The 13,164-nt window shown below is 38.6% G+C and overlaps 1 protein-coding gene across 1 annotated transcript in view; it reads left to right on the forward strand.

Moving 5' to 3' along the window:
• DNAH11 (dynein axonemal heavy chain 11) overlaps positions 1-13,164 on the forward strand; it is a 335,620-nt gene that overhangs the window by 226,368 nt on the left and 96,088 nt on the right. The window contains 5 exon segments of the mRNA XM_079151923.1: positions 600-746; positions 5,585-5,698; positions 7,845-7,988; positions 8,617-8,799; positions 10,487-10,588. Of these exon segments, the coding sequence (XP_079008049.1) occupies positions 600-746; positions 5,585-5,698; positions 7,845-7,988; positions 8,617-8,799; positions 10,487-10,588 (690 nt within the window).

A 13,164-nucleotide genomic window follows, 5' to 3' on the forward strand; every position in this document is an offset into this window, starting at 1 on the left:
GATCAGAAAAACTGTCATGGGTTGTGATGTGCTCAGATAAAGACTTCCGTGAGTACTTCCCCAAGAGCAGATTGAGCAGCGAAGATAACTTCTCTATCAAGCTGATGCTAATCATATTTCCTGTAAAGCAGTTGAGAGCGGGACATGGTCACGCATGCCTGTAATCCCAGCAGGTCAGGAGGCTGAGGCAGGAGGATCATGAGTTCAGAGCCAGCCTCAGCAACTTAGTAAGGCGCTAAGCAACTCAGAGAGACCCTGTCTCTAAATAAAATACAAAAAGGGCCTGGGATATTGCTCAGTGGTGAAGCAGCCTAACTTCAGTCCCCAGTACCAAAAATAAATAAATAAATAACCAAAAAAGCAAAACAAAACAATAAAACCCCAAACATTGGGAAATAGTATTCTGTTCTCAGGGATAAAGAAAAAAATGGGGCTGCCTTTTTGCAAATGAAAGTACAGTAAACTCAGGGTAGAAATATGCATGACAAACCCTTAGAGATCCCCAAATACATGCTAAAAAAAAAAAAAAAAAAAAATGCCGTATTCACTCTTTGTTGTTGTCAACACAAGTTACCCCAGAGTGATGACTTTTCTTTTAGGTGGGAGATCTGAAAACCAGACTTGCCTCTCAAGAAGCCGAGTTACAGCTGAGAAATCAGGACGCTGAAGCTCTGATCACAAAGATCGGGCTCCAGACGGAGAAAGTGAGCCGGGAAAAGGCCATCGCGGACACCGAGGAGCAAAAGGTCAGGCTAATTCCCCCACTTAGCGTGCCGAGCTATATTTAGCACAAAATAAACCTTTGTAGGTGAACAATTTTGAACAACTTCCTCTCCAGGGAGCATAAAGTCTAAAGAATTATTATAGCTACACATGTAACAGCATTTCACACCATGATTACCACTTGACCTTTCCTTACATTATGCATTTTCCCAACCTTTTAGCTCTTTTAATGATATGAAAGAACAATAAATACTGAGCTCATTCAAGCATATAATGGATGTGGATCTTGAACATCAGGCCTATTTGTAATACAGTAAAGGTCAGGAAGTCACCTCTGAGGTTTCAAAAGGTTTTCAGTTTTTAGGCAAATTGAACAACTCAATTGTTAACAAAGCCCATTCCATCACTTTGCAAGATGGTTTTCAAATTTTGCATTTTAATAATATAACTGGAGTTTATTATTAAGTCCTAAACTAAATTTGTTCTTTTTGATTCAGTTGAGGCCCTGGCATTCTGTTATATTTTATTTATTAATTAATTAATTTATTATTATTTTTTTAAGATTACATATTTGTTTATTAATTATTTTTAAGATTACATATATTCTGCTTTCTTTTGTAATCTTAAGATTACATAGATCCTGAAATAACTACAACTTTACTTTTGTCTTCTTGAGCTACAGATGGAAGCTATTTCTCGTGTATCTTATGTCCTAAAAGAAATAGAACAAAAAACAGATAATAAATATTTTTTTTCTAAAAATGAATGAATGTATACGTGTGGAGTAAGTAGTATTTCTTATTTTAGACAAAAGAACATAACCAGGGCCTAGTTAGTAAAACATTGCACATTGCTGACACTCTCATTGATAGCCTTTATGCCATTATCCTTGCATTTTAGGATACCAGAACATGTTTGAGTTTTTCTGGTGGTGGTGCCAGTCATTAGTGTATAATTGCGTTTTTTCTTTTCTTTTTTTTTTTTCTTCTCTATTGTATCTTGCACATTTTCCTTTATCTTACACAACTAAAGGCTAGAAAGTACATTGAAAATCAGTACTCTAAACAATTTTTTAAAAATACAGCATATTTGTAATTGATAATAAGGCACATTTGGCATGACACATAGGTTTATAATTTCTAATTTGAATAATGAATGTTTTCATTGTGTTTCAGATAAGTGGAGAATATCTTTGAAATTATTATATTAAGTAATTAGGTATCATACATGGTGTGATTATCATAAGCTAATTCTACCCAGGGGACATTTTTTAGGTATTATAAAAATGTATGAGGTTCTAGTAATTATTATAACCTATCACCACCGATATCTTTTAGAAGTCTTAAAATGTGACAAGCATTCTAGGAATATTTTCACAACTGAATTCCTAAGGTAAAATCCTTACAAAGGAGCAAAAAGGTGTTAGCAATTAGAGCTCCTTTAACATTGTTTTCTGAGATTTGTAAAGATGAAAAAGACAAACTATAATGTTTATCTAATCCATACCAAAACTTATAAGCACTTTTATTTTACCTGTAGAGTTGAGTTTAATTTAATTATAAACAATTATTATTTGAGTTTGTTTGTTTATTTTTGGCTGGACCTCTTCTAGGGTCTTGAGGATATTTAATAAGCAAGGTGCCCTCACGTAGCTTACATTGGAATGGAAAAGACTAACAGAAGACAAATAACACTTTCAGAAACAATATTTTATGAGTTAGATAAGTACTTTGACATCAATCAAATAGATGTAATAGTAGAAGGAACTATTTTAAATCAGGTGATCAGGGAAAGGTCTATTTGTAATTAAACTACATAGAGTCAAGCAATTAACCAACGCCTGAGCACATGCTGTGGACTCACATACGTCATGTTTAGCAATGTGCTAGATACCATGCAGTTACTCACAGGGGCAAATATGGACTCTTCCTGATTCTGTGAAATTGGTCTCTCCAGACTCACTCCGTGAGCAGTAATTCAAAAGCAATGCTGCACAGATCACAAAGTACATTGTCACATGTTATATGACTGAATACATGTTGAGGTTTAGGGACTGGTATGCAGTGAATCTTGACAACTCATATAAAGAAGCAGGCTGAAATTTATTGCTTTGAATTTCATGAAATAATCAAGGACCATACATATTACCAGCAATGACTTCAAGCAACACAGGTGCCACTGAGTTTGTGAAAATTTGTTCTCCTTCCAGCTTTGACTTATCAGCCCAAATTCTAAAATTCTAATCATTCTAGGATTACTTTCAAAATATAGTCATCCTGAGTAGAAATACCTTCCAAATTAAATGCTATAATATATTCTCTGCAAAAGTTGGATATCCTTGATTTTGAATGGCTTTCAGTTTGTATATGTTTCTTTTCTAAGTGTGGGTGGGTCCAGGTTTTGAGAAGCCATCAGGAATTTCATATGGTCTGAATGCAGGTAAGAGCAGAGTGTTAGTTTGCTAATACTCCCTGAACAAACTACCACACACTGGGAGGTTTCAACCACAGAAGCCGTTTTCCCATAGCTCTGGAGCCTGATGTTGAGATCAAGATTTTGGCAGGCTAGCTTGCTGCTGAAGACTCTCTCCTTGGCTTACGTACGAATGGCTGCCATCTTACTATGTCCTCATCTGGTCTTTTCTCTATGAGCACTCATCTCTAATGTCTCGTTTGTGTTTCCAAACTTCTTCTTCCTCTAAGAATGATAGCCAAATTAGATTAGGGTTCATCTGAACGGCCTCATTGTAATGTCATCACTTATGTGAAGCCCCTATTACCAAGTAGAGTCACATTTTGAGGTACCGGGTGGACGCAATTCAGCTCATAACTAAGCAGTTCAGGGGACTTTATTCCCGCTGTGTAAGAACCACAAAATTCTATAAACATCTTCAAGGAGCTGTTGATTAATAAATGGCAGAAGATTTCTGGTGTACCCAAGGATGGAACTCTCTCCAGCACTGCTTCAATGACCATGGTAGAGAGAAAGCACACCTACTAGGCAATCCAGTAAGCTCCTCCACTTCTCCAGGTTGGAGCCTCATCAACCACTGCCCAGGAGCCACCAGGGAGAGGAAATGGCATGCTGCAGTTGATCAAGTCACTGAGATACACAAATTTTTGCTATTCTATTGTTCCACCTTAGGGTAAGAGTAAGAAGTATTAGGTATTAGAGTAAGAGTATTAGGTATTAGGATAAGAGTAAGAGGTATTAGTAAGAGATATTAGTTGACCAATATAAGAGTGTTTTCTTCCTTTATGTTTGTGGGCTTTTATTTAGTGTTCAGGGTTACCCTGTTTATAAATGTAACCAAAAGGAATAATACTCCATTAACAGTCAAGGACTCCAAAGGAAAAGAGACTCAGAAATAGCACTTAAAAGAACTACTCTGTAAGGTTTCTCCTACTACTAAAAGGCTATGATCCTGGGGGCTACAGGTGTGGCTCATTGGTAGGGTGTTTGCCTAGCATGCCTGCCATTCTGGATTCAATCCCCACTACCACCACCACACACACACAAGTCTATGATCCTGCATCCAGTTTAGAATGATTTTTGAATGGTACCATACTCTTTTGTCTGAAACAGTGCTCTCCAGCACACTGAATTTTCTTAGAATTTTCATGGTCCATTTCTGGCAGTGTTTGAGGGTTGTGGTTTTGGAATAGTTCTCAGTAAGCAGGCATAGTTTTCTTATTTACATTAACAGTAGCTGTGCGTGCATTAGCAGGAGATCACATATCTACCCTGAACCAATTATGTTCGTAAAAGGTGCAGTGTACAGCAAAATAATGGTTAATCAAGAGAAGGGTAATTACTGCTAATAAAGCTGTAGTAGACAACATAATTTGTTGTGAGCAGTGTTTAATTTTATGGTATGGTTAAACCTGTTCATTCCAAACCCATCTGAAGAAATTCACTTTTTCTTCATGCTTATGTTCCACAATCACCTCACCACAGGACTCACCCCCCAAGTGCTGATACCCAGAGCTACAGCTTCCAGTCTCAGATTTTTGCTGAGGACTAACAATGCACTCTTCCTGGCCATTCAAATTCCATAGTTATCCTAAGAAGACGAGGATGAAAGTCCCCTGGCTTCGTATTGGTTTAGCTGAAGTTTACCAGCATGGTTCCCTGTGTCCACACAGCAAGGGTTTGTGTCAGGAGACTGAAGCAGCACCATTTTGACCTGTGAAGGGGTGCAACTGGACCTGCGCTTGGCAACTGTGTAGTAGTGTCATTGCCCCATTACCCAAAATGGATCTGGGCTCTTGTCTCTGTTTTTTATCAGGTCCTTGGAGAAACCAGTAATTGGTCTTCACACACAAAACATTCTATCTGTGGTTAAGCGTGCAACCCAAGACCACAGATGAGAATATTTTCTGCCCAGTTGAATGAAAGAACTTTCACGTCTCTTCTTAAGGAGAATCCAATGTTAGCAAAAATTAGATAAAAATTCAAACAAGAATATTTGTGCTCTAGATTGCTGATCCAGCTGGGATTTTCACTTGTCAGGGACTCACAGAAAAAAGAAAATTGAAGAACAGAGGAATGCCTGCTTAATCTTGTTTTTATTATTAGCGGCACCTTATAATTAAATGAGTCAGAGCTCTTCTTGGAGCACTTTAATATTTGAATCCATTTGGTTTGGGATTTGTCATGTGTGTTTTGTACATTTACAAAGCTTTATATACATACTGTGCCTAGAGGGAAATTAGTTTTTATGACAAATTCCTCACCTATTCAAAGTTTAGACAAATGAATTATTTAACAGGTGCAAGTGAGTCAATCTGCACTTTTCAGTAGAGATCTCTGACATAATAATTTGTGTATGTGGGTTTGTGTGCTTTTCCTCTCTGATTAGGTGGCAGCCATTCAGACCGAAGTGTCCCAGAAGCAGAGGGAATGTGAGGCCGACTTGCTAAAGGCTGAGCCAGCCCTGGTGGCTGCCACAGCTGCGCTCAACACGCTCAACAGGGTATGATTTCTTGGCTTGTGGGTTTCCTCAAAATAATATTCAAAGGTTATTAGAGTTTGAACAACTGAGCAGGAGTATAACCCATGCAACCATACAGTTTTTTGAAAGGAAAAAAAAGTTGCATAAAATATTAAAGTTGAAACAACTTTGAGCTCATCGTTCTAGTTCAACTTCTTTTCCCATTCAGGTGCCTATCCCCCTACCCCAGCACCCAGTCTCCTGGTACCACACCCAATACCATGTGGTGAATAATTTTATGAAAGTCAACTGGATTGGATCCAAATCCAGTTTTCCATGTTATATGTGTGCTTTAAGAACTAGGTGAGGAATTCTTTTTTCTTCTAGCATACAAAAAGTAGCATAAATTGGAAATCAAAACAAAACGGGCGAGAGGCCCTCATTGTAAGAGCAATAGGAGCAACGGTACCAAGACTGGTCCCCACCTCCATCTCCTAGTTTCATTCTAGTTAGTAGCAAGAACTCACTGAACATTCAAATTCGAGAAATAGTCTTTTTTGCCACCAGGGTATTATAAGAAAAAAGTGAAATGGTGGGCAATGTTATAAGCTGATAACTGATAGTGTCCTGGAGGTTCTTCTAGGCCTCTATGGAGAGTCTCAGGAAATCCCAGGCCTAAGTTGAAGATACAACTTTAAAAAATAAAAGATCAGAAAAATACTCCATTTCTTCCCCGAATATTTTATTTTGAAGAAGTAATTTTGACTGAACAGTCTTGTAAGAGTTTTATAATTTTACTGTAAAAAATTACTGAAAAAATTTTAGGAATATAAATATAGCACAGTAGAAGATTATTACACATTTGAATACTGCCATCAAAATATTGTTAAAAACTAGCTAACAGCATAAGGAATGTTCATAATAATAAGTTAATAAAGCAGATTGTGAAATAGGATATATCACAACATTTTAGTGTATGGGAAAAAATTAGAAAACAAAGGGTAACTATTCTCTCTGACTTGAAGAATATTTATTTTACAATTGCTTCTCCAAATTTGCAAATTTTCCCCAGACTGCTCTTTATATAGACAAAATAATGTTACTTAAGATACCAAGTTGAGTATATTTTAAAATTTATTGGTTCTTTTTAGTTATACATGACAGTAGAATTCATTTTTATATAATTATATGAGCATGGAATAAATCTTATTCTAGTTAGGATGCCATTCTTATGAATGTACACAATGGTGGGATCCATTATGGTGTGTTTATATATGTATACAGGAAAATTATTTCAGAGTCATTCCACTGTCTTTCCATTTCCTGTCCCCCTTCCTTCATTCTCTCTTGTCTATTTGAATATATATAATGAGACAATCTTGGTCAGCCAGTTCTCAATTATCAATAACATGTTTTAAGAATTTGCTTTTTTCATACGTTCATGCCCTTTCCATTCTTTGTAACCATTTACCAAATAGTCAACTTCCCATAAGGGAGCAGGGTCAGGTTCACCATTCAATATGGTTTTATAAGCAAGAATGTATTATGCAGCATATAAAATAATCACAGGAAATAGCTGTTGTTTTTTACATCATGTATTATGAACCTACATGTACTTCTTACAGGTACAAATTCCTGCCCCAAAGTATTTGCCTTGGTTCTTGATTCCATCTGTTGAGTAAATAAGTGTTCTGCCCTGAGGAGACCAGTCAGGGAATAAAGTTCAGTCTGCGTGGACCCCTCCCAGTTGAGAGTCACTGAAATGTAATGGAAGATGTTTCTCGCTTGTGCACATAAAGCAGAAAAACAAAACTAAGACACACTGAACTAAGGAATTATATTTATGGGAGAACCTGGTTAAAAGGCAAATATATCACAGTGGATTGAATTTATAAATAACCTTGCAGCCTCTGTGCTTACACAATTTCCTAGCCTCCATGAGTAGGGCTCTGCAGGACTGCTATAAACCAATGGATGCCTTTTCTTGGGGGCAATAAGGGTAGAAATCAGATAAGTACCCAGCAGGAACTGAGCCCCATAGGATCCCAAAGTAGAGTCCCTTGGGGGCAATGAACTGCCAAACCAGGACTAGTATGATGATGGTGGTGGGAGGCCACTGATGCCCAGCTTGGTGACTAGTGCTTCTCCAACCTCCCCTAATCCTGTGCATGTGTGAACTTTTCTTCAGGTCAACCTCACTGAGCTGAAAGCCTTTCCCAACCCACCAAATGCAGTTACCAACGTTACTGCAGCTGTGATGGTCCTCCTGGCTCCCCGGGGCAGAGTACCAAAAGATCGAAGTTGGAAAGCAGCTAGAGTTTTCATGGGAAAGGTATTGGTCAGCCTGGGAAGGTGAAAGTCCTGACAGTTTCCCTATTGTTGTCAGTGCTGGAGTTATGCATGATAGCAAAAGATGTTCAAGTCCAAAGAAGCCATCTTTCTAGCTGTCGTGTGCTCTGCTGTGTGTCCTTTAGGCCTACAGCTTTTGTTAGCCATATTGGAGGTTAGCTTGGGGTTGTGGCATACCTAAGGCAGTGCCAGCTGCAGGTGGAAGGTTGCTAATTATTTGCAAAATTATGAAAGCAGTTAAGTGTAGGAGGGAGAAAATTACATGGGTTTCTTAGGCTTGAAAAATGTTACTAATGTACAAGAAGGTGAAGCAAAGGGGCTTTTTGGTATGTGTTTTGCTTTTTCTTTTCTGCCTTTCTTTTCTTCAAAATGTGAATACCTCCTGTGCTGGGCCTGAATATTTTACCCTGGGATAGAAGAGGTTTTAAAAGTGTCCATTGCTAATTCTAACTTCATAGTATAAAGACTGAAAAAGTCAAACAGTAGGATAAATGCCGCTTGCCAATTTTGCCTTTGTAATGTGAGTCCTAAAAGCTGGTTTTAACTTTTGATCTTGGAATTTTCTCTGCAGCCAAAATGGGTTCATTGCAATAAGTCTTTTTGCTTTACAGGTTGATGATTTTTTGCAAGCGTTAATTAACTATGACAAAGAACACATTCCAGAGAACTGCCTCAAAGTGGTGAATGAACAATATTTGAAAGACCCAGAGTTCAATCCAAATCTGATTCGAACCAAATCTTTTGCAGCAGCTGGCCTCTGTGCCTGGGTCATCAACATCATTAAATTCTATGAGGTATTAGTTCTAATCTGATGGTTAATAAGCATTATCCATGTAGGGCCATAAACAACTTTTTCAAGGTCAACAAAAAATGTAAAATAATTTGATATTTAGTTTTCTAAAGAAGGATATGTAGTTTTAAAAACATGATATGAATGAGTTCGAGTTAACAGAATTCTATATAGGAGAATACTTTAAATGTTGGAAATTATCTTTTTGCGGGGGATGGGGGCATACCAGGGATTGAACTCAGGGGCACTGGACCACTGAGTCACATCCCCAGCCCCATTTTGTATTTTATTTAGAGACAGGGTCTCTCTGAGTTGCTTAGTGCCTCACTTTTGCTGAGACTGGCTTTGAACTCAAGATTACAGGCACGCACCACCACACCTGGCAGAAACTATCTTTTTTTAAGAGTAAAATAATTAGCCACCTTAGATCAAAAAGGAGCAATTCATTTGATTTTAATTAGAGAAAAATTTGTTGCATATATAAATTGTTTATTTACATTAAAATATTTGATTTATGTTGACATGAAACAACTGCTGGTCTAAATTCATATTGAATTAATTCCCTGCTCTTAAAGCAAAAATTCACACAATCTTTATTGCAGGCATAGTGAGATGAGGAAATAACCATTTATTTGTTTTAGTATGTTAATGACAAATAGTGTTTTGCCTGTAGATGATCTAATCTAAAATTCACAATAGATTATCATTTCTTTCCATCATTTATTTATCAAATACTTCTTATCTGCCAACAATGTTCTAACCTATTTGCAGAGTACTGGATATTAAAAGGAAACTATGTATAACCCATGACTGAAGAATTGTTTCAGGTTCTGAGACGTGTCATTTTCAGATATGGAATTATAAAGAAAAAGTCAATTGTAGTCCATGTCATTCCTCAAATGGTTTCCATAAAATCAGGTTATATCCTTCATACTGTGGAACCCACAGGAGCAGGACTTTCTTGATCTTTCTCTCTCTCATGGAAATCTTTTAGCCCAAGAGTTTATAGTGGATATATGGCCTTTCTCCAGAATAAAATGCCTGAGCACTGTGCTCTGTTGGTGAAAAGATGAGCAGAGATCCAAACTATGACTGTGTTGTATTGCTATAAAGAAAGAAAATTTGACTTCTTTCCAGAAGAAAATTGAACCACCAGGAAAAAAAAAAAAAAATGATCCACCCAAATTCTTAAGTGGTCCATTCAAATAACAAACACTTAAAACAGGAGCTTCGAAAAGAAAGTGAATGTGTGGTTAATATTGTGTGAGAACCTCTCCCACTTTCTGTATTCAGAGAATTTCTCCACGCTTACTTTCTGCCTCAGAGTCTACACCTGATCACACGTTTAGCTGTGTTTCATGCACACTGCACTCTCTAGTGATTTGAGGATTATCTCCATATTTGATGAAAAACTAATCTTAGAATGTTCATGGAGTTTGACCTTCTGAGTATTTTATGCAAGTACTTGTAACTCAAATGTCCAGAATAAATTAGTAACCAGTGGAGGTACAGAGAGCACATGAGGCTTTATCTGCTCTTCCTTAGGAGGTACCATGGTGAAGCAGCAGCAAATTACTTGGTAAATTAGAGCTTTTACCTGCCGAGTACTCAGCCTATGTAAGGTCACGTGATTACTCTTCCCATTTGCATCTGTATTGCCTTCTGAATTAAACCCCACATGGATTTTTCAGGTGTACTGTGATGTTGAGCCAAAACGCCAAGCATTAGCCCAAGCAAACTTAGAACTGGCTTCAGCTACTGAAAAACTTGAGGCCATCAGGAAAAAGCTTATGGTAAGTGCAAACTAAGTCTAAAGAAGTTCCCAAGAGATGGTCCCACTGCCTCCTTAGGAACCCTCCTTCAGACACACTCACATCTGAACTCTGCCTAAGAAGGGAATTTGATCTTTCACGAACGCATTCCCTTAGATACCCATTCAGACATTTCTGATCTGTGATGTGCTGGGCACTGGCTGGAAAAGTAGAAGCAGTCATGGTGTTTGCACTTAACTAATTTTCACAGTCTGGTGGGAGGAAGGGGTAGGCAGCATATGGGGATTAAAAGCCCAGCTCCTACTGGTCTAAATCCTGGCTCCACGATTTACTGTTTCTCCCCACACAAGTTGCTTAACCTCTCTAAACTTCCATTTTCTCATCTCTAAAACAGTTACAGATTAAACATCCCTTACTCAAAATTCAAAATGCTCCCAAATCCAAAACTTCTTTAGTTCCAATAATGTTGGAGCTAAAGAAGTTTTTGGCTACCTGGCATCCAGTCTGCCTTCTTTGAGGGAAGCCAGCCTGATTTATCTTTGAGAAATTCTCTCATCATTAGATATGCTCAAGTGGGACTTATTAGCAGGATTGCCCTTCCTTTTCTAGCTATCAAGGTCTAAATATTTAATCCAAGCTTTGCCATCCCTCATCTCTCAAATTCGAATGATGAGCAGAAGGAACAAAAGACTGAGAACAGCGTTCATGCCTTCTAGAGACTGTGTTCAGATGAGACTCAAGCAGTTCCTGCTTCCAAGACCCTCTGGAGCTTCTTACATGGTTCTCTGCCTTTCCTTCCCTCCAGAGAGCTCTCCCAAGTCCTTTCAGTAAATTCCCTTTAGCTCAAATTAGCTAGAGGTGGTTTCTTCCACTGTGACCTACGGTACCAAGATACTAATCAGTGTACAGCTCACAATGGATGTTTCGTAAATAATAGTTCCTGTTCTTCCTGTGGAAAACTGATATGTAGATGTTCTCCCGTCAGGACTGGGGTTTGACAGAGAAGCCTGACTCAGAAATCCAGATTTTGGAAATTGTTGGCACAAAGGTCACGTGTGTAGAGAGATGGTCCAATGGGAACTGAAGAAAAAGAAGCAGTGGGGACTGAGGGTAGATGGCAGGGAGGATGTTCCTCATTTGGACTTAGTCCTGCCCCAGATCTCTGAGCAGATGACTGCAGCGGCCCCTGAATTCTAGAATCTGGTACTCAGAGTAGCCACATAGCCACACCAGGCCTCTTTCAGAACCAGGCTTAAACTAGACCTACTTATGTGTGAGGTCACTACTTGTCAATTTGGCAGAAAGGAAGGGGACACCTAATAGACAGTCCTCGCCTCCAAGAGTTCAGGGCAAGCTATTAAAAGCCAAGGAGTGAGAGCAACTTTCCAGATCAGAGCCCAAGGCACTGACTCCTTGAATACATCAGGAAGAGATTGATCTGTGCTCTCATTGTACCGTTGAGTAATTATAAGGCATACTTTCATTATGATTATTTTAATAAGATGGTCAGTAATCCCAGAATCTTTCTCCTTATGACATATGTAGTTTTAGCACCTCTTGCAACAATTGTCTCCCCCTTATTTTTTGAGGTTGCTTCCAAGAGACCTTCCTGACGCACACTCCCTGCCCGGGTGACTTGGCCCCCCCAACCCCACCACAAACACTTTCTGTCTACTAGGTGCCTCTTTCTACTAGAGCACCAAGCATGCTGTGCAGTGATGCCTGATGACTGGTAGAAGAAAAGCGGGTCTCAGCAACAGCAGCTGATTGGACAAGTCCAGGATAAACATATTAACTTTATAAAAATCATCCTCATTCATTAGTCAAAACTGTCAATTTGACCCAAACCTCTAGAAAAATGTTACAGCTATTGTTAATGGCTTTGGAAAATTTTAGAAGCAATTTGATGTTCATAGGAAAAGTGCTGAGGATGCTCAGGACAACTATGAGTTAAATCCAAAGGTAAGATTTTCTATGTTTACAAAACTAGTAACTCTTTAGATTTAGCTGCAACTAAAACAAAAGAACTATTCACACCATGTGTTTTCAGAGACCCACAAAATAAGGAGAGGGTCACATATCAGCCTCAGAACTAAGTTTTCAAACAGAGAAAAGGACAAAGTAATAGTTGAATTGACTTTTTGAAGGATGAGTTCCCTGGCACCCCTGCCAAAAATGGAGATCCAGAGAGGAGTTACAAATGCAGCAGAATTTTGACTATAGTTCCCTCCAGGGTCCAAGTCCCTCCCAAGACTACGTGACTGATCAGGCTAAGGACAAGGTAACTTTGCACAGTTTGTCTGTTGACAAACAGTGTGAAATAGAGATCTGAGCCCAAGTGAAATTATAGTTTTTGCTAGCTTTCATTTTCTCCAGCCTTTCATTTCTCCTCCCTCCCGGGCTTTCCTGCTTTCTAACCTGTGTCTCCTGCTGCCTTTTTACCTAGGACAGTGGGGATATGTCTGATGGGCGCATCAGGACTGCCCTGAAAATGTGATAATTCCAGGGCGTTAATCTCTGTGCATGTGTTCTTTTGAGTCTCTGTCTCTAGTTTTAGATTCAAGGACAGCATCATATTGAAGGTTGAGTGGGGAAAA

Source organism: Sciurus vulgaris (genome assembly GCF_902686455.1).
Source record: "Sciurus vulgaris genome assembly, chromosome: 8".
Classification (NCBI taxonomy): domain Eukaryota; kingdom Metazoa; phylum Chordata; class Mammalia; order Rodentia; family Sciuridae; genus Sciurus; species Sciurus vulgaris.